This window comes from Catharus ustulatus, chromosome 1 (genome assembly GCF_009819885.2).
Source record: "Catharus ustulatus isolate bCatUst1 chromosome 1, bCatUst1.pri.v2, whole genome shotgun sequence".
Lineage (NCBI taxonomy): Eukaryota > Metazoa > Chordata > Aves > Passeriformes > Turdidae > Catharus > Catharus ustulatus.
In genome coordinates, this window is record NC_046221.1 from 122,027,819 (window position 1) to 122,049,122 (window position 21,304).

The 21,304-nt window shown below is 41.6% G+C and overlaps 2 protein-coding genes across 2 annotated transcripts in view; one reads left to right on the forward strand and one right to left on the reverse strand.

Moving 5' to 3' along the window:
- The first annotated feature begins 1,799 nt into the window (after nt 1-1,799).
- LOC116992651 (syndecan binding protein) lies at nt 1,800-16,597 on the forward strand. Its single transcript, XM_033052488.1, has 9 exons — nt 1,800-1,926; nt 6,194-6,275; nt 8,799-8,877; nt 11,381-11,487; nt 11,802-11,960; nt 12,976-13,151; nt 14,354-14,525; nt 15,090-15,181; nt 15,873-16,597. Exons 2-9 carry the CDS (start codon nt 6,225-6,227, stop codon nt 15,925-15,927), a joined length of 891 nt encoding a protein of 296 aa, XP_032908379.1. The 5' UTR covers nt 1,800-1,926; nt 6,194-6,224; the 3' UTR covers nt 15,928-16,597.
- NSMAF (neutral sphingomyelinase activation associated factor) overlaps nt 16,196-21,304 on the reverse strand; it is a 45,426-nt gene continuing 40,317 nt past the window's right edge. Inside the window, exon 31 of the mRNA XM_033052474.2 lies at nt 16,196-20,797. Within this exon, the coding sequence (XP_032908365.1) occupies nt 20,703-20,797 (95 nt within the window). The 3' untranslated portion in view covers nt 16,196-20,702. The remainder of the gene's footprint in view (nt 20,798-21,304) is intronic.

Consider the following 21,304-nt stretch of genomic DNA (forward strand, 5'->3'; position numbering starts at 1 on the left):
CATCTGTCATTATTAAACTAGAGCTAGATTCCCTCCCTTCCTCCTGGCTCAGAAGACATGTAACACAGGACTTTTGTGAACTTATAACCTAAGCCTAAGATTTCACTTCATTTGTATTCAATGACCTGTAGTTGCATGACTCAGCAGCCAATGGTTCAGGTAGTGGCATGCAGGAAGGTTCCAGGTCTGCCTGATTATTGGATACAGAAACTGGAGTCTCCTTAGCAGTTAGAGTTGCTCTTCCTCTGTCTGCTGTGGCTTCAGTCCCTGTGGTGCTCATCAAAGATGCTGGCAACTGGAGAGAATCATGAACTGGGAAATATACTGCAACAACAACAGAAAAATATATATTGCAACAAAATTTCTGTTTAGCTTAACTAGGGTTGTGATTGTGCAGGCAGTTCAAATGATGGAACAGCCTGTTAGTGCCAGAATGAAGTGAAAGAGCCTTCCTTCTCATTTCCTCCTTTTCTCTTTGTCCTTTCTCCTGTTTCCAGCCACACACTCCCTTGCTCTGGCACATGCTTGAGAGAGCCTTTTATTGCTAGTATGGTTCACTGACCAGCAGAAAAGCATTCATGTGTTTTGGTGGATTTGATTTCTCCTGGGGCAATGAGTTAAGCTTTCTCTCAGAAGAGCTTGGCAACTACTGGGACTGGCTGAGGGCAGGAGAAACAGACTGCAGGTAGGACCATACCTCCTTCTTATGTGCTGGAGGACTGCTCAACTCCTCTACTGAATGCTCTGGCTTCTTAAGTGAAGAGAAGCTCTAGGGTACTCAGCACATTTAATTATCTGTATGATGAACAAGATTTGACAACAGTCAAAGAATTGTAATGAAGAAGGAAAGACCGAAAATTGATGCTAGAGGAAGTTCATACTCTAAATAAGACAAAGAGGGGGTAATCATGGTAACTGATTTACGAAAGCCTCTTTCTGAGCTTGTTCTGGGACAGTCACTGGTACACTTTACATCATAGTTTCTTCAGGGGAGCCTCTCCAGGATAAAAACTCTGCTCCTGATGCCTGCTTGTGGGAGAAGGTTCACGGAGGTGCTGGACTGTAGGACAGGTGATGTGGTCTCTCCGGCTCTGATGTGCCACAGCTCGCCCATCCATGGCAGACATGCAGAACAAGGCAGGCACAAGGCCGTTAGTGGAGAGCGCTTTATTACAGCAGGGAAAAAAAAATTAAAAAAGAAAAAGGAAAATTAGCAGAAAATCGTAGTTTTTCTTCATGGAAATGATAGCTATAATAATAAGGACACACGAATGAGTCTAAGCCCTACAAAAGCAAAGAAATCTCAGGGGGAGGTTCAGAGGGGACCTCGTCATCCCCTACAGCTCCCTGACTGGAGGCGATGCTGAGGTGGGGGCTCGTCTCTTCTGCCGTGCCGGCAGTGAGGGGACCAGAGCACACGGCCTTAAACTGAGACAGGCCAGACTCAGAACAGATATTATAAATAATGTTTTCACTGTAAGAGTGGTCAGGCGCTGGAACAGGCTGTCCAGGGGGGTGGTGGAGTCACCATCCCTGGAGGTGTTGAAAGGTGTCTGGGTCTGGCGCTGGATGATGTGGTTCAGTGGTTACAGCGGTAGTGCCAGGTAGACCGATGCACTGGATGACGCTGAAGATCTCTCCCAGCCTTGATGACTGCAGAATTCTACATGAGACAAGCGGCCAGAGGGCACCACCACCCCGCCCGTTCCCCTCCGCCCCTCAGCCGCCTTCAAACCCGACCGCGGCCCCGGCCCCGGCCCCGGCCCCTTCCCCGCCGCCGCCGGAGCATGCGCAGGCCGGGCCAGTTCCGCCGCCGCCCCCGCTCCGCTCATAGCGGCGCTGCCGGGATCCAGGGGAGCCGCTGCCGCCGCCCCTCTCCGTGCTGCGGGCCCCGACGGACGGCAACCAACCACCCCTGGGCCGGCGGTAAGCGAGGGGCCGGCGGGCGGGGTGCCCTCCCAGCGGCCCTTTGTGCGTTCCTCGGGGACGGGAGGGGGGCTGTGGGCCGGGCATGGCGGAGCGGGGAGGGGGCCGAGGCGGCCCCGCTGTGCCGCTTGCCAGGGCGGTGTCGGTGTCCGCTCCGGCCGCGGAGCCGTGCCGTGCTCCTGCGGGGCCGCCGCTCCCCGCAGCCGGCCGGGGAAAGGCTCCAGCCGGCCCGAGGGGCTGCTCCGCCCGCGGGCAGGGAAAGCGGCGCCGGGTAAGGCCCTGTGTGACTGTCTGTGCCCGGCCCGCGGCTCGGGGAGCGTCTGCTGGCCCCTCGGGGGCTCCGCGGCCACTGCCCGGGGAGGCTTTTGTATCGAGTTCTCTTGAGACGGGCTGAAAGGTGCTGCAGTGGTGGAGTGATAGGTAGGACGGGCCTTTTGAGACGGGCGAGCCCTGCTTCAGGTCTGAAATGGAGGCAGCAGGTTTCGGAGCTGGGCGCTTAATGAGGGCAGTTGCTCCCAGGCTAATGAGATGTGTATCAGAAGGGAAATACTGAGTTACCAGAGGAGAACGTGTCTTACGAAACCGTTCCTGCATTCGTGATGTCTCAGCCTGACCTTCGGGAGGTGTTGTCCTCGATCTGCTTTAAAGATGAACTTTGGGGCTCATAAGCTTTTAATTTCTGGAACCAGTGTTCCAGTGCCAACACTGTGGGCTGCTGTACTTTTTCCAAGGGCTACAGGAGGAGGACATATGGGGTGGCGTTTTTTTGTTTTGTTTTTTTTCCCCTTCCCACAGTTTTGGCTGCTGGTGCTTTCAAAGACAGCAGCTACTACAGGCTGGCCGGGTTGGCGTTTAGCAGGACCATCCTGTGTTGTGTTCGTGCTTTCCGACCTGAAGAATGTGTCGGGGAGCGCGTCTCCTCCCACCGAAAGCAATTGGGGATCGCTCCCACCTTCGAGACTTCCTGCTGGCAGGCTCAGGCTGTCACGAGTGACGCCTTTCATGCTTCTCCCATCGGTAGCCCGGTACTTCCCTTTGGCAAACAGGATCTCCTTAGTGCTGGCAGGGGCGGTCAGACTTTCCAGCCGAGTGTACTCAAGAGAGGGGCGAGGTTTTTATTGCCAGGTTTTGCGGGTCGCCAGCTGAGTTACAGCTCCTGCCCCATGCCCTTCCTTTTGTTTTCACTTCTACGTCTCTAAACACTTGGTCTCCTCAAAGTACGTGGAAGGATGGAAATGATTGGGGAAGGTGATTCTGATGTTGGTGTAGATTTTTTTAAGAGAGAAGAGGAGGTTGTAGTGACTCACGTTTTGTGGTATCCACTGCCTAGTGCCTAAAGCCATTAGAGCACTAGCTGAAATTCGTGTTTATACTGTGAATAACATTGCACAGAAGTCGTGGAGAAGTTCTTCCTGGTGGTCCCTGACTGTGGCAATTGTTACTTAAAAATCCTTTTTTAAACTAAATACAACGTTCTTGTGACTCTCACATTATCTAACATGGGGTATTTGTGTTACATATGCAAAGTTATGAGCTCACTGAATGCAGTTACAGTGGTGACTGTTACTCTGGCTATTTAGTTGGAAAACCAAAACCAGGAACTGGTGACAAGGGAGCCACCCCAGCAGGTCCTTGGTGACAAACATGTGGGTTTGTTAACCCTTGGCTGGGGAGGGCAGGCTGAGGAGGTTGTCAAGGGCAGGATAAACTTCTGGAGTGTTGTTTTCTGTAATCTGAACACTACTCTGTGTTCAGCTTTGCTGATGCTTTTCTACAGAAAGCACTGTGCACCTCTTTATAAACTAGCAGAAGGCTGCCTTTCTGACAAGCATAACCAAGTAATTGTGTGCAGAGACTGGTCTGTGGAGGAGAAATAAAGCTGGCCAGGGTGTTCCATGGAAGTTGGTCACTGGGGCAGGGGACCAAGCACTCTGTGTGCTGTGCTCTGCAGCTCTGTGCATGCCAGAGATCACCACCTGCAAAGTGCTGCTGTTGTGCCCCTCCTCTCCCTGCTGTGGGGTGACTCCTTTGGGAACACACTGTCCTTGGCCTGCCCTCTTTTCCTGCTTGCTGCCAGGGGTGTGCTGACTTTGAACATGTGCCAGTGCTGGGACCAGCACCTGAGTCTACCAGGGCAGCTGTAGCACAAAAGGAGATGCTGTGTGTGCCTTGATTGGTGTGAGCAGCAGAATGGAACATCCAGGAACCACTTACCTGACCAAGGACTTTGGCTTATGTTTGCTATTACCCATTTTGGATGAGCAAAAGCATTTCATTGTTTCAGGTCAATTCTGGATTAAAGCAGAACTTCAGGCTGGCCTTAAATATGTGTGTTTAATTTATAGTTTCTGGGCTTTAACTATGTTTGGTAGAGTTGCAACAATTAACCTGAAAAGTCAGTGGCAATTAATTAGTGCAATATAACAGACTATTTGTTTACAGTTTAGATCTGTCAGATTTAGGGCATGCTTTTTCTAAGTTTTAATTGCAGTTTGACATGATACTGGTGCTGTTGAGCACTGCTGAACAAGCATAAAAGCTGTTGATGAATTTGGTGTAATATGAAGAGATGTCTATTGTGTTACTGCAGTATCACATTAGGCATCTGTGTGTGTGGTGTTCATTTAGAAATGGACTTCGTATCTGCACTTAAAGCAATAGCTCAGGGATTTATGCAATGGTCACTTTTAGTCTGATTTTTTTGCTAAATTGCTACATTAATAAGAACCTCTTTTCTCTGGATGAGAAAATGAATCCCCAAACCAAAGACTTTTAATAAAAATTCTGTATTAACTGTGTTCTCAGTACCTTCTGTGACATGCAAAACATATCACATTTTGGTGTCTTCTGGTTATGTTGCTCTTCATCCCTCTTACTAAAATGTTCCCATGTACTGATGTGGAATGTTTTATTGTGGGTTTCAGAAGTTCAGATGATCTCAGTGAGAGTGTGAGTTAAGGAACTCTGGAAAAGTGGGATTTCCTGAAGCCTCAGGTGACTGGCTCTAGCAGAACTGGATGTCAGCATGATACCTTAAAATATCACGTGAAGAGGTTTATTTTTTTTTAGGTTTTTTTTCCCCTTGTTTTTTTTCTTTACTTCCTGATAAGTTGTCACAGAGCTCTCTGAACATCGCGTGACAGCCAGCCTGGAATTTCTGTGTTTTGAAACTCACCACTGACTGAATCTTCCTAGTTTATACAGGTCTCTTGCTTCAATTAATGTGTTGCAAATGGACATGGGAAGCCAGTTCTCTCTAGTGGCTTCTTGCTGGATCTCATGATTTAACCCCCAGCCAGCAGCTGAGTGCCACAAAATTGCTTGCTGATTCTTCCTGCCCCAGCAAAGTGGGGGGAGAGAATCAGAAGAGTAAAGTGAGAAGTCATGGGTTGATGTAATAAACCATGTTGATGTAACTAGGTAGTTTAATGTGACAGAAAAGAAAGAAAAAATTATTAAAAGAATTGGAATATATAAAATGAGTGATGCACGTTGCCACTGGTCACCACTTGCTGATCAATGCCCATGCCTTTGGCCAAGTTTCCCCCCAGTTTATATATGGAGCATGATGCCACATGGTATCCCTTTGGCCAGTTTGGGTGAGCTCTCCTGGCTGTGTCCCCTCCCAGCTCTTTGTGCCTCTCCAGTCTTCTCACTGGCAGGCCGTGAGAAACTGAAAAGCCCTTGACTTAGTATAAACACTTTTTAGCAACAGTGAAAACAATTAGTGTGTTATTAATATTCTCATCCTAAACCCAAAACACAGCACTAGGAAGAACATTAGCTCTGTCCCAGCCAAAAGCAGGTCAGTGGAATATTAGAAGTGTTGAAAGTGTTTAAATATTTTAGACAACAGTGGAAGCTTCCGCAGTTGTATATAAAATACTGTCCCTGTTGGGAGGAGGGTGATTAGGTTTTTCCTCTTAATCCTCATCATAATTCCATCTTGGCCTCCTAAAGTCTCTCTGCTTCCTGTGAAATGTTTTTCTCTGTGTATGTTTTCTCATTCTTGAGACCTAAACTTTGACACTGCTAAGTATATTAAATAAATCCTATTAGCCAAAGGCTGTGACTGATAACAGATTAAATGGGTAGTCTTAATGGAATTCATCTGTAGTCCCAGGTATCTTTACTGCTGACTGGCAGGTCACAGAACACTTATTTAGCACTTAGTCTGGTTAATTTATTTTAAAAAATAAGGAGTTAAACTCAGTAAATATTTGAAAGCTAATCCTGTTGTTTGCTTTCCCATTTATTTTTTTTCTAGTCTGCCCTCTACCCAGTAAGACTTCATCAAAATGTCTCTCTATCCTTCCCTAGAAGATCTGAAGGTGGACAAAGTTATTCAGGTATGGTGGACTTTAAAAAAAATGAGTTCTGATGACAATAGTATATCTGATATTTAATCCAGGAAAGGAGAGACTTACTGTAGTTGAAAACTTGTTTTGCCATCTCACTCCGGAAGGGAAAAGACAACCTGCTTACTTTGTAGCTTGATCTAATGTGATTAATGCTTATTTTACCACCTGGATATATTTCTTTAACTTTATGTGTTCATTTGTCTTTAATACATTTGGGTTTCTTGAAGTATAAGTACATCGTCTTAAGTAGATGAATATAACCAGTTTCTTCACATACTTCCACCCTGACTTGATGTCTAAACTAATAAATCTGCTGCATCTCATTCCCAGTGTCCAAATCTGTGGCAGAAAGTTACTGTGGTCATTGGAGTACAAAAGAAAAACAAAACAAAAAAAGCACTGACTGTCTTAATGCCATCTGGAATCAGACTTGTCCTCTGGCTATTTCATGGTAGTGACCAGTTCTCACAGTTACGTCCAAGATTATCAGCTTTGTGCCAAACACTTTATGTGTAAGAATATTGGTAGTTTTATTATTAGACATGATGAGGACTAAACAATATCTGTGAAACAAAATAATGATAAACACTTTAATCAATTAAAAACTCTGAGAAATTTTGTGTGGATGTATTTCACAAGGAGTTTCCTTACTTTCTTCAGCATTTTATCTTTTCCTGAACCTAACCCACATTCCTTCCTGGTTGAAACAACAGCAAAGAGTTATAGTGTGTTTTAAGGTAGCTGCTACTTCTCTTCTTGCTGTTTTCATTGGGAAGCAAATCAAGCAAACTGCAAGCACAGCTTCTTAACTCTCCTGTGCTGTCCCAAAGTGCAGTGCCTTGTCTCATCTGTGTTTGTATATGTGGGGTGGGGCTTTTGAAGTTGTGGGTGCTATACTGGGATTTCTCCTTGTTATGTCCACCCACTCCATTCTTATTATGTAACCACAGTCCTTTATCTACAGTCTGATAATGCTGAACTGAAAATTAAGTAGCCTGAAGCCAAGAATGTGCTCCATTGGCCTTTTATTAACCAACTGCTAGAGTTTATGTATTACAGTTGAAAATTGTCATAAATGTAATCAGTAATTTCACTGATACTTATCATAGACTCACTGAATAGTTTGGGTAAAAGTCCCCTGCAGCAAGCAGGGACATACTCAACTCTACCACTTTGCTCAGAGCCTTGTGTAACCTGACCTTGAATGCTTCAAGGATGGGGTATCTAGCTCCTCTCTGGACAACATGTTCCATTGCTTAACTACCCTCATTTTAAAAAACTTCTTTCTCTCAGCCTTTTCTCATATGTCCTTCTCCCAAAAAATGCATTATAAGACTGCTGTCTCTTTAAAAGAGTCTGAGAGCATTCCTAGGAGAAAAGGGGGCAGAGTGGTAAAAGAACTGTATCTGCAATGAGTGAGTAAGATTCAAATGACTGCTGGCTAAAACAAACAGATTTGTTACATTAAATATTATTCTAGCCTACTCTTTTTGTCCATCATTTGAGTTGGAGCCTGTGCTTCTAAATACATGTGATATTGCTAAATAATGACTCATTCCTGCTGTGAAACTTTTTTTTAAAGATGGCTTCCTGGAGTGTACAGGACTGAGAAGTCTTCTATTTTTAAGTGTTTCCTTAACATAATGAAGTAATTTGACTGTCATGTTGTGTTAGAAAATTTATGTGTTCTGTTCAGCATAATGTTTCACTATGCATTGAGTACTTCCTCCCACAGTCCCCCCCACCCCCACTTTTGAAATTCAACCTCAGGAAAGTTACTGGGATAGCTATTTCCATCATGCTTAAGGAGCCTCTCTAAGGCTGTATTTTTCACTGGCCATGAGCACACAAGGCCAAAAAATAGAGCTGATGTATTGAGAAGGAAGGAAACTGACTCACAAATATAAGAGAACTTAGTAAAGTAAGCCAGTCAGAAATACAGAAATAAAGCTTAATGTGTTCATTGTAGTGGCAAGTGCTGTAGAAAAATCATATTGGAAGATCCGTTTCTTTCAGAAAATATTATGCTAGTAGCACTGACAAGTAGAACTTGACACCTGAAAAGAACTATGGATCTCACTAATAATGTCTGCAGATGGTGTGAAGAAGTAAAACTGTTGCTATGCAGCTGAAAAAAGCAATTGCAAAACACTTTGCCAAAGATTGTACCACAAAACTTAGTTACAAGCTTTGTTGGACAAAGGTAATGTTTCCTTTGGCTTTTTAACTTGCTTGATGACGTAAACAGAACAGGTTGACAGGAAAGACTTTCTGCATTATCACTGTAGCTTTGTCTTTGGGGAAGATGTGAGTTGATCTGCCAAAGTAGTTTTGATACTATTATAGCATGTTGTATTGAAGCTGTTTATTTTGCCTAAAAAGCTTGACTTTGTTACTTCAAGATGAATTAGCATGTACAAGAAAAAAGAAAATATTAAGTGTCCTGCCTGCATAATCAAGATTTATTTTTGTCTTATACAAGATAACATATGTAAGTTTCTTTGCTTTTAGGCTCAGACTGCCTTTTCTTCAAATCCAGCTAATCCAGCAATCTTGTCTGAAGCCTCTGCTCCAATTCCTAGTGATGGAGGTAAGCTCATGTACAGCGTAGTATCCTAATGTTGCTGAAAGCAGTTCTGAAGTCCCAGAGTTAACAGTACAGTCAAAAATAGCTATAAATGTTACCCTATTTACAAAGGGAAATAAATGTTACCCTGTTTACATTTCCATTTTGGAAATGCCAACACCCACCTCAGTATGGTGCTATAGGAGTCAAAAAACAGTATTCGCTTATTAAAAGGAAGTTGTGGCAAGCAGTCACCCTTCTCTTTTTGCAACCTTTTCCAAGTGAGCCTAGCATAACAAGATTTGACATTGGTACCTTTGAGCTCTGTTAGCTCTTACCTCAGACACTTAGTTGTCCTTATTTATCACATATGTGTTTGTAAGCTTTTAGAGGACAGTGTGAGTCAGAGTCTTTCCACTACACAGGAGTCTCCTTTGGACAAAGACAAATGCCTGTCAACAAGAGAAGTGCCCAGGAAACTGGCACTTAATCTTGTCGTGCAATCAACATTAAGCTTCCCCAGCAGATTTTGGAATCAAATGTGTGGTGGAAATCCATCAAATCTAAAGCTGAATGATTTGTGCTTGTACTTTCTCCATCTTTTCTCCCATGCACATGTACATCCACAAAGGTGCATAGATATGTTTGAGATTAGAGCTCTGCTTTACTGAATTACTCTGGTCTAAAAGGCCTAAATCCTCTAACCGGCAAGACCAGCATCAGTGCTGGAATGGTGGTCAGGAATGCTGTCTGATCAGTTATTAAAGGCTGGTGGATGGAACTTTGTCTCTAGTTCTCCTCTGGGTGCTTCTGTATCTACAGTGACTTTAAGGCAGGAGTTTGCATAGCTCACCAGAGTTGCCTGTGGTGGATCTGGCCTAACCTCACCAGACCAGATCTGAGTTTGCTTCAGCAGTCCTTGCAGCATTTTTACTGCTGTCTGAAGTTCAAATTATCCTGCAAGTATTTGACCAGCAGGAACCAAAGTAAATTTTGACATCAGTTTGTGTGTGAATTGCTCTGAAATTCTGTGGCTTAAGAGTGATTAATCATTCAATATATCCCAAATAAAAGAAGGACTTACATCATCTGTAAGATATGCCAGACCCACTGGAAATGCTTCTGTCCTGATGGAAACAGGAGACTATACAGCATCAGGAGTTTTTGTGTTCTTCTATGTGTTCCATTATTTGGAACACTAAATGAGAATGTAATTCAGCTAGCAAAGATGCATCCTGTGTTGTGATCTCTATTAAAGAACAAAACAGAAGAACTGGTAGCTGCAGAAGTATTGTGCTGTGTTTATACATAATCCCAGGAGCTTGAAAAAGTAAGGAAAATAGGAAACTTATTCATCAAAAGCTTTTTAATCAATATTGATGAAACTATAAGCTAGTAGATTATTCCAGAAATATGATCAGACAGCTCTCATGCAAAGCAGCATATTAAAGAGCAAAAAAATCTCTTGTTTATACTGGCATTCACCTTGCAATGACCTTTGCTCCTTCCCAGAAGAGTTACTTTCCGTTGCTGGTCAGACATAGATTCTTATAATAGCTGTTTTTATACATTTATAGCCATAAATGGACACTAGAAACCTAAGCTTTGTGTACTGGCGAGTCTGGTTGCTTCTGAAGCCCTCCTTTCCACTGTCTCTCTCTCCAAGCAGCTTTTTCTATCCCTACTCATCTAATGAGAATGTCAGAGGGACTCTTAAGAGCTCTCATAACTGGCACTTGTTAAATGGCACCAGTTAATGATCTGTGGAATGTCAAGAGCAATATTAAGTTTATTTCCAGAGTTGTTCAGCTCAAGGTTCTGACAAGTCTATCACTTCAACTTCCTTTCCTCCCACCCCTAGCACCTCCCTCTGTGTGGGTATAGAGGGATATTTTAAAGTCTGTGTGTTTTGTATTGTTGAGAGACGTGTATAAAGCCCCTTTCAGTCTGAAGCTGTGAGAGAATGACAGCTACTTTCTCACAAAGACTCAGAGCAGACTGTAGTGTGAACCTTAGAACCAGGAGGCTTCTGCAGAAACCTTCCCATGCCTTGGATCTGGAATATCCTTGGCATGTATACCTCTTGCAAGTGCTGTTTTGAACTTGGTAGAAGGTCTGTGTGTGTCTTCTTCAGCACACCTCATTTAGAGTGAGGGAGAGTAGTTCTCCACTAATTAATTGCCCAGAAGTTCTAGAGTTTAAGGGTGTGTCCTCATGGAAGGCAGCACAGTGTTGGTTTTGGAACGTCACCATGCCTCTTACTGTTATGTTGTAAAGGGTGAATAGAGTAACTGAAACTGAAAGTTAGTTAAGTTTTTTATCTCAGAAGTGTTGCTTGTCTGGTTACTGTTCTAAACCAGGCCAGAATAACAATTCTGATTCAAGTGGGTCTTCTGTCATAATTTTCCAATTAAGTCATTACAACAGCAGAAGATTTGTTGAAGTAATTGTGTATGTAAAAGCAGTTAACTGCTCCTTTTGTTAAACCAACAGTTGTATTGATTTTTGTTTTGTTTTTCTCCTCTAGGCTTGTACCCCAGACTGTATCCCGAACTTTCTCAGTATATGGGCCTGAGCCTCAATGAGGAAGAGGTGCAGAGAAACTTAGCAGTGGCAGCTGCTCAGCCACAGGGTGTAGGTACCAGTCAAGCATATTTTAGAAAACAAAGGTGTGAAGACTAAATGTGTATCTGGCATTCTAGAGAGCAGATTATTATTTGCCTTAAGTACCATACTTCACTGAGAGGTGAATTATTTAAGTAACAGTGCCTATTTTAGTCTGTTTTGAAACTGAGCAGTCCATTTCCAGTGTTGGGAGGGGGTGGGGGAGACCTGGTGTTGTGGCTTGTTTTGTGTGTTGTTTTTTTAAAATATCACTTCATACAAACTAACATATAGTTATTCTTAAAAGCTGAAACTAAGTTGTCTGGCTGTTTTGTTTTAATCAGCAACTGGTAACACGACCTTCCACTAATTACATGGTAGCTCCAGTGACTGGAAATGATATTGGAATTCGCAGAGCAGAAATTAAGCAAGGCATCCGTGAAGCAATTCTGTGTAAAGATCAAGATGGTAGAATTGGACTTCGCCTTAAGTCTGTTGATAATGTAAGTGTAGAAGTTGCTTTTGCCTCTAGAGATTTTACTACTGGACTATATTAGTACTGAAGTTAGTGTGTGGTCACAAAATACTTTTCTGTATAATAGTTTCTTATCTGTTGCCAGAATTTTAAAGTCCTTCATTAGACTTGTAACTAGATTTCCAGCTCTCTGGACTAGGATCTGAATTTACATCTGTAGTTTAATGCTATGTGTTTTATAAGACCTGAAAAATACATACAATATTTTTTGTTTCACTTTGGAGTGTGAACTTGTCCTTGTGTGGTTGCTGTGATACTTTTTATTAGTTCAGGAGTTCTTGCCTTTATTTTTGTAGAAACACTGAGCAGTACTTAATGTTCAGCAGTATGCAGAGAACTGTCCACAGCTTAGAAGTATCTCCTTCTTTATTAAAGGTGCTTAAACTATTTAAGTTGTTTAATCTGAATGTTTTTAAAAAAATTGTACTGAAGGTAGCATATAGGGTTAAAATACTTTTCTGTAGTTCTTCTTATGCAGAAAATGAGGTTTTCTTAAAATAGCATGAAGTGGTGGTGGTTTTTTTTTGTTTTTTAACATCCCTTGCTCCCAAAGGTATTATTTGTAATTTGCTTTGATATTCTTTGTTTTTAGGGGTACTTTGACTAGAAATAGTTTTGTAACACCTGTTAGAACAGACAAGTATTTACCCCTTTGCTTAAGACTGTAATGTTATGCTCATGGTTTTTAAAAAATTTGAATATTAATATAATATTTAATAATAATCTAGACAGATTTGCTTGTTTTTGAACTTTGTTCTGACACTAATTATTTGTCAGACTTTTAAGTACGTCTAGAAAAAAACTGACATTTCAAAAGTGCCCCTTAAGAAGAGATAATTAGCAAGTCCTTCTGTCTTGTCTGTTTGGCTGATATTGTGTAGAATGGGAAACTTTGGGGGCTGTGTGTTCTGTGACTGGTCTTCCTCTTTAAGCAAGAACTTCCCCTTCTACTCCCCTTCCTTTTTTTCCCCCTTTTTTTGTAGGGTATATTTGTCCAGTTAGTTCAGGCAAACTCTCCAGCATCCCTTGCTGGCCTGCGGTTTGGGGACCAAATTCTGCAGATCAATGGTGAAAATTGTGCAGGATGGAGTTCTGATAAAGCACATAAAGTTCTGAAACAGGCATCTGCAGAAAGGATTTCAATGATCATTCGGGACAGGTAAAGCCAACTGCAGATACAAATCTGCCATTATTCATCTCTGAGTAATTCAGAGGGGTTTGGGTCTCCCCTTGCTTGAGCAGGTTTAACAAAATCTGTTTGTCCATGTACTTCATCAGTAAAGATCTTCAGAGATGTTCCCTTTTGTGGGGAACAATCAAAGTGGTTCCTAACTTGTAAACTTCCCAGGCATGATGCGGTGTAACATTTTTCCAAGATAAACTAGTGAGTGAGAGATGGCACGAGTTAAATTTAAACTCTGAATTGAAGAGTTCTGTGCTTTTTTTCAGATAGAAGTTTTTTCATTTAGTATAAGTGAAAGTCAGCAATAAAAGAGGGTAACAAAATGTTTTCTATATTAATTCATTTGCATTTTATGTAGCATGATAGCTTTTCTCGTGAACTCTATTGCTTACATAGGATTAATGCCAGTTTTATTAAAAGCATGCTTGATGACCCAATATGTTTTTAAATAATGATCTTGTAACTAATTGTGTGTAGTAACAACAGGTCAGATTCAACATAAGGCCTGTAGGCTGCTGTAAGACAGATGATACTTCATGTGACTAAGTATATGCCTCAAAGCTTTTTCCATGTTCCTTCTTGCTTAAGAACCAAGCCTGATTCAGAGGAGAGCAACTGCTTTGATCAGGGCAGTTACCTCAAACACTGAATTAAAATACTGTGGCAGTAGATTCTCTGCTCTACCACTTCTGTGCCCAACATGCCACCCCCTTCCTATATCTACTGCCTTGTTAAGACACAATTTAAAGGTTTATTGTCCCCAAAGTAGTAGAAATGTTGTTGGGGAAGCTTTGTACTCAGAATCCTGTGGCCTAGCTACAGTTGTTAAAACTGCCTGTGCTATTTTAGCAACTTTATAATGTTTGTAGAGACCTTAATTTTTAATGGACGTTTGGTTGGGGCAGTGGGTGGGAGGATATTGTTGGGGATTATTGTTACTAATCCAGAGGGTGAAATATCTGTAGAACAGGGAAAACATGTAAGGTTTATAAACAAGTATATTTTAGTACAACAATATGAACAAAATGAAGTTAAACCAAACAACTTCATTATAGAAAACATATGGGTCCCTTAGAGTACAATTATTTTTATAAGCTAAAGATGTTAAAATAGCATGTGGTTTTTTCAGTGGTTTAGTAGACTGAAGACATTGCTTTGTATTTTAAATGTCTTTTTAGACCTTTTGAACGCATTATTACCATGCATAAGGACAGCACAGGGCATGTTGGTTTCATATTCAAGAATGGAAAAATAACCTCAATAGTGAAAGACAGTTCTGCTGCAAGAAATGGACTTCTGACAGAGCACAACATCTGTGAAATTAATGGCCAGAATGTAATTGGGTTGAAGGTAAAATAACTACTGTGGGGGGGTGTGGATAGCTGTTTGTATAGTGTTTTGGAGAGGGAGAAAAGGCTGTACAATGTTGTTTAGTGTTCATAAAATAATAACTCATAATAAATCATAACAAGTCATGATGTGACTTGACTGGAGAGATATAGATGTTTTGGGCTTCTATGCAGTTTTGTATTGCATGTCAGGGCAGCTTATTCTCATCCTCTCTGCCTCTACCTGGCAAGGCTGGCCCTCTGTTTTTATCTCTGTAGTCCAACCTTGGTGGCAAAATGAAGGGTACACTTCCTCCTTCCAACCTGCATCAAATTTTAGCAGGAATTGTGTATGACATCTGTGTCCCTTCTCTTGTCAGTTCATGCAAGATACTCATAATCAAACATCTGTAAAGTGATGTTGCAGTTTCAGTGATTTGTCCTGAAAGTTGAGCGCTCCAAACAAGGAGCTGGGGTGGGGGGGGGTCTCAAAGCCACATGAAATGTGTCTAGAAAAAGCTCTTGAACTGCTGCTTTTTTAGTCAGCTTGAGTTATGTTGCTCATATGACTTCTGGTTACTAACAGGACTCACAGGTTGCAGACATCTTGGCAACAGCTGGAAATGTAGTGACCATCACTGTCATGCCTTCCAGTATTTATGACTACATAATAAAGAGGTAGGTAATACAAAGCAGCCGTGGTGTTAATTATAATCAAATGGACAGTGACTATGAAGTGTACTCGTGATAAGACCTAATTCCAACCTTTACTTGAAGACTGAAGGAGGGGTGGGGGTGCCTGAAAATTTGTTTAATCTGATATTTTGGTCAAACTGATGTGTGTTGGTACAGTTTTTAACCTATTCTGTTTGTGATAACCCTTTGCCTTTTCCTCTCTGGAAAAAAACCTTTTCTAGACTTCTTTTGACTGAGCCTGAATTTCTGAGAATTGGATACTACAAGTATTTGTTACCTTGTAACTAAGATGTTGTTTGCAGTGCAACTAATTCCTGTGGTTTTTTTTCGTTTAACCCCTTTGGCTTGGTATCCTCTTTCTACAAAGTAGTTTTCAGTCGAGCAGCCACCTTTCCCTCTGCTCTCCTTCCTTTGTGCTTGTGCCCTGCTTGCACACATATCCATACCCTGAAAGCTACCAACAACACAGCTCAGGTGCTTATAGAAGTGTTGAGTATTGTCGGCTTCTCTTTCATCTGGGTGTGCAGTTTGGTGCAGCTGTCTGTAACAACTTGTCAAAAAACAGTGGAGTGAAAGTCCAGCTTCTGGTTTGTATTAAAGGGCTGGCAATGACAAAGCTTGAGTGGTCTTTGGTAATTGTCTACCAACCTGAATGCCTTTTCCTTTTCATTAGGATGGCAACTAGCATCATGAAGAGCCTGATGGATCACTCTATTCCTGAAGTCTAAACTTGCACCATGGATGTGTGTGTACATATATGTAATGATGATTCCACTAAACTTGGGCTAATATACTCAGTGATCTCTTTCTTCTGCACATGAGCCTTTCTGGAGGCTGAGAGAAGATATGCTGCATCAAGCATTTGCATCTATAATGGCTGGGAATGTCACCGTTCAACATATCTTGTGTATTCACACACTGTAAAACTCGCAGCCTTACATGCTTGACAAATGTGAAATTCCAATTGTGTTACGACTTCTTTTTGTAGGTCTTTTATTTAGCTTACTACTACTATAAGCCATTGCAACTAAAGGAACCAGGTATCACTTGCAAAGCTACATGCTGTTACCCAGGACAATGCTGTGCTTTGTATGTCTAAGACAAATGAGTATTTTTACTGCTTTTTGTTTGCAAGAGTAGATTTGAAATAGTGTATTAGAAGTAAGGCTAGTACTAGTTAATTTTTTTGTTCTAGTAAATACTGTTTACACAAAAATGCCACCTAGCTGAATATAGCTCAAGGCATCAGTCAGTAAGTAAGGGTTAATTAAAGTAGTGTACAGATACTCGAATCTTTTTATTACTTGTTATATGAATTGTAACTAATTTGCTTATCTCTCGCCTTAACCATGTTCTTCTAAGGATTCAGACATAACCAAATAAATGACCAAAACTTTACCTCCTGTGTGTGTACATACTTAAGATAAGCTAAAACAGGCTTGTTTTATCAAGGTCAGTTCCAGCCAACAACTGAGGTAGAAAATGCAGTTAAAATATTTTAAAATATTTAAAAACACTTATTCATTTTAATATTGAAATGTTTTAGAAGGGTAGCTCTGGACTACTTTAAATAAGAGGTGTTTATTGGAAAAAATTCTTCACTATGAGAGTGGTGAGGCACTGGAACAGGTTGCCCAGAGAAGCTGTGGAAGCCTCATCCTTCAAAGTGTTTAAGGTCAGGCTGGATGGGACCCCAGCAACCTGGTCAAGTGGAAGGTGCCCATACCCATGGCTGGGAGTTGGGAACTAGGTGATCTTTAAATCCCTTCCAACCCAAGCCCTCTTATTATTTTAACTCTCTTTACAGCTTAAGCTTAACATATGGAATAGCAGCCAGCTGTTCTACAAGATGTACTAATTGCAGAGTTGCAATTTTACTGTAAAACTGCCTGCAGCTTGCTGGGTGTGCTGGATCTGGCCAGGATGAAGTTTTCTTGTAGGAGCGGGTATGGGGCTGTGTTGGAGTCCTGTGACCAAAGCAGGGCTGATAACGCAGCAGGGTGTTTGCTGAGTTGCATGTGCACAGTGTCAAGGCCTCTCCTGCTTCTCACTCTTTCCCCTGCCCCCAGGGAACAACAGGAGGCTGAGAGGGAGCACAGCTGGGAACACTGACCCAAACTGGCCAAAGGAAAATTCAACAGCATTTAACATTATGCTCAGCAATAATTAGGGGGAAATTTTTCCATGGCAGTTGTTGGTCTGGGCATCAGTCTGCTGAGGGAATAGGGGAACGGTTACCTTTGCATCACTTTTTTTCCCTTCCCCACTTCCTATTTTCCCTTTGCTTAGTTCTCCCATCTATTGCAATCCACAAATTTTCCTAGCTTTTGCCCTTTTCAGTCTCTTGCCCCTCTTTATGTGGGACAGGGTGAGTGAGCAGCTCAGGATGGCCTTAGCTGATCACTGGGATGAGCCCCCCACAACGGGTTACAGGCATGTTCAACTGAGACTTGAAGTTTAGTGATTGCCCTTTTAGTATTTTTCCCCCTCTGCTCTGTTCCAGGTTTCAGCTACGAAATCGATGATTACTGAACTTCACTTTTCCTCGTAGCTGGGAGCAGCATGAATGTAAGCAAAGAACTTCAGTTCAGTATAGTACTTCAGAGGTATTATTTTGTAAAGACAGATTTGGGGAATCACTTTAGCTATTTCTTCAGAACTTACATGGATCCAGGGTCTGGGGGTGATGGCATCTTAATTATTTTTTTGCTTGTCCATTTAAGGGATATTTACTGCAAAAGATTATAAGAGATCACGCCAAAAAGCAAGGCAAACACTTCAGAGCTTGGCAGTCTGCAATAAACAGTCTCATCTGCCACTTCTTCATCAGCATCTGTAGCTAATTGTAGCTTTTCCTGTTGTTAGGAAAAGCAGGGCTGGGAAACCTGCTCTTCCAGGAAGGACTGAAGTTCAGCAGTCAGGAAGTCTTGTTATGTAGCTTGCTGTTTCTCAAATTAATTTCTCAGTTATGGTAACCCAGAGAAAACCATTACAGCACTTCAGGCTGGAGAGGTGATCAAATTCATTCTGCACGCCAATATAATGGGACTTTGGTTACTAAATGATGTGTCTCTGGAACCACTGTGGCAAGCCTACACTGACAGTAATTGGTGGCTTCATGTAGCATTGGTATAATTCAGCCTCATGGGGCTAGCCCTTGTGCCTGCAGTGATCTCTAAGGCTTTGCCAAGCTCCTTTGCTTAGCTGTGAAATCTCTGGAGCCCAGACACTGATCTGTGCTTCTAACCAGTTTTTATTTAGGAGCAGATGAGTCAGCAAGGGCTGACTATACATCTAATTGGACTTTAAAACTCCTTTATTTACAGCTTAACAAGTGGCATTTTTGTTACTTAGATCTTGTGACTCCCTACTAAGAACAAATCTGACTAAAACTAAAACTCAAAAAAAAGGTAAACCAGGACAACATTATGCTGGAGGAATGTAAGATGACAACACTTTTTTTTAATCAGCCAGATCACTGGAACGACTGGGGCAATCCAGTAGAATGGCAGTACAAGAATTTCCAGCTATAGCAGATAACAACCAGAAGTAAAAGAATAATAAAAAAGCTCTTGTTTTAAGGCAGATGTTAGCTAGCATTAAAGAGTAACTTATGGTTAAATGCATGTACATAAATTCAAGAATTTGCAAGGAAGGGTTGACTGTTTTTTCCTCTTTAAAAAGCTATGGTTGCTTTAGGCAATGAAGCAGTGGGTAAGGGCTGTTTTGTGAGCATGCTTTACAGCAGAAGGAAAACCTCAGCTGCACTCAAGAGCTACGCATACCCTGCATCCCTGTTTAATTGAAAGGGTATATATTCTCTGAGGCAGTTTGCCCCTGAAGCTTGTACCTCCTCAGTTCTGAATTATTTTCATGTTGTTTAGCTCAGAAGGGGGCCCCCTAGTGACAAAGGACAATCCAGAATTCACCCAAGCCAGTTCTAGGCAAGTGTAGAAAAATCACATTCTATCATCTTTGCCTACACACAGATTTGTTTGGGAAATAAATAAATTTAAAGGTGAAGAAACAGGTAGACACGAAACAAAGACTGAGACTGGTGCAGCACCCGTGCATGGTATGGCTTAGTCTTTTGCCATGAGTGGCTTTACCACATGCACTCATTGATTACATAAAAATCCAGTTATCTGCTAAGCCAAGGGTGTAGTGCAGCTGAAATAAATACTACTTTGGTTTAATACCCTTACCTTACTGAAAAATAAGCTCACAGTCCAGCATAATAAAAGACTGGGGGAATGAGAGAACAGTGCTTAACCATAAGCTGATTGTTTTACAGTACCAAGAAACAGCTGTGCTTTGGACTAGGCATTGGGTGTCAAACCCAAGGCAGGATCTCTGACTGAACACAGCTTAGTAGAACACTTGCCCTGGACACAGTGCCAGGACACTTCAACACAGAAGTAAGGAAGAGCAAAGAGAAATAAATAGATCTTCAGTCATACTCAAGCAGCATTACAAATGCAAATGCTTATTGGTGTAAATAAACCCTTTAAATATTTCAAGTCTTTCACTGCAGAACACCTCTTCCCAGGAAAAGATACCCTGAAGTCCTACAGAGAAAGTAATCCTTGTGCAACATGCTTTGTTCCTGGGTTAAGACAGCTGGGGGATTGGATAAACCCAGGAACTGCAGCTCTGTTTAAATGCCATATTAAAATTCCATCCCAAAGGTGATTTAAGTTAAAGAAGGTTAAGAACACTAAACAAAACATGAAAATGCTGAAGATTACTAAGAGAAGGATAGTAATATAAATGAGGAAAAGAAGGAGTGCTAGTCTTTTATGCTCCAACTTCAGGCACAGGATTAGGGGAATATTTATCCCAAAACATGTATGTGTAACTGGTCTGTTAGGAGATCAATTTTTTGCTTGTCTTTTTTTCAGACCAATACATTAGTGCTGTTTTTGAGTAGGAAAAAGCAAGAGAGAATTTGTTCTTATTGTGCCTTCTGCCTTTGCAAATAGCCACAGCTAAGGACTGTCTAGGAGCCCAGACTGGGGACTCAGAACAGCAGCTCCTGCAGTGTTTAAAGCAGTATTTACAATCACATGCATCTCCACTAAGAAGAAAGGTTGACTGCACATGACATGACAGCATTAAGCTCCACACACCCTAAAAGGCTTAAATTAAGAATGCAAATGACTCTTCTTTTAAAGCAGTTCAAACAGCAAGCTATGATACATTCCATGCAAATCAAACAATGACTACAAGTAAAGAGCTCTTTAGTTACAGAAAAATAAGTCTTTAATTTCATATCAGATATAATTTTACACAAGCAATTTCAGTATGATAGTCCATGAAAAACAAATGCATACTCTATTGAAGTTAAGAGCTCTCAGCGAAGTCACCATAACATAGAAAGTTGTGGTTCAACAAAGCTTCCTATCTGGTTGAACTTCATCAGCCATCATTGCACACAGTTAAGTTCCTTTAAAAGGTTTGGTTTAAAATTAGAGTTCATTTAAATGACTGGAGGGAAAGGCACTTAGTATTGCAGTTTCCAGAACATGATTTGTTTGTCTTCCCCTCCTGTAATAACACTGTTGCACTGTTCATTCATCCACATGGATGTTACAGCACCTGGGAAACAAAATAACAAACAAGGAAATCCAAATGCAAATGAGTGTGGTACTCGAGATGGCAAACAGATATTTTTGAGAGAATTTAGCATACTCTGACCATTGGATTACATTGACACTGTATATGCTAAGAGGAATTTTACAAGGGTTCTAAGTAGCTGCTCTTATTCACAGTAAAGACCTCATGTTCCATTGCCTCAGCTGACTTTTGGTACTAGAGGGACAACATCATTGCAATGTAGAATGCAGATGGCAACTAAGGAAAGCATTCACAGAGAATGAGCTTTTTCACTCTGCTGTTTAGAATTTTCTTGTTAAAAGTGTATTCACATCTTGTAGCACATGCCTCAGAAGCCCACTTCCAAAAATTCCCCGACTACAGAATGGTCTCCCCACAGGTCAAGTTCCAGAGTGTAACTTACAGAAGGGAAGTTTGAAACAACTGTTCTTAGTTAAATAGCCTTAAAAACTTAACAAAAACTTAGGTAGTTTTTCTCCACACATCCTG

What these genes read in the sequence shown, in the direction of transcription:
- LOC116992651 (XM_033052488.1), top strand. Translation starts at nt 6,225, where the DNA reads ATGTCTCTCTATCCTTCCCTAGAAGATCTGAAGGTGGACAAAGTTATT. An exon ending in GCCTTAAGTCTGTTGATAAT is followed by an intron (nt 11,961 to 12,975) that starts GTAAGTGTAGAA and finishes CTTTTTTTGTAG; the next exon opens with GGTATATTTGTCCAGTTAGT. An exon ending in TCAATGATCATTCGGGACAG is followed by an intron (nt 13,152 to 14,353) that starts GTAAAGCCAACT and finishes ATGTCTTTTTAG; the next exon opens with ACCTTTTGAACGCATTATTA.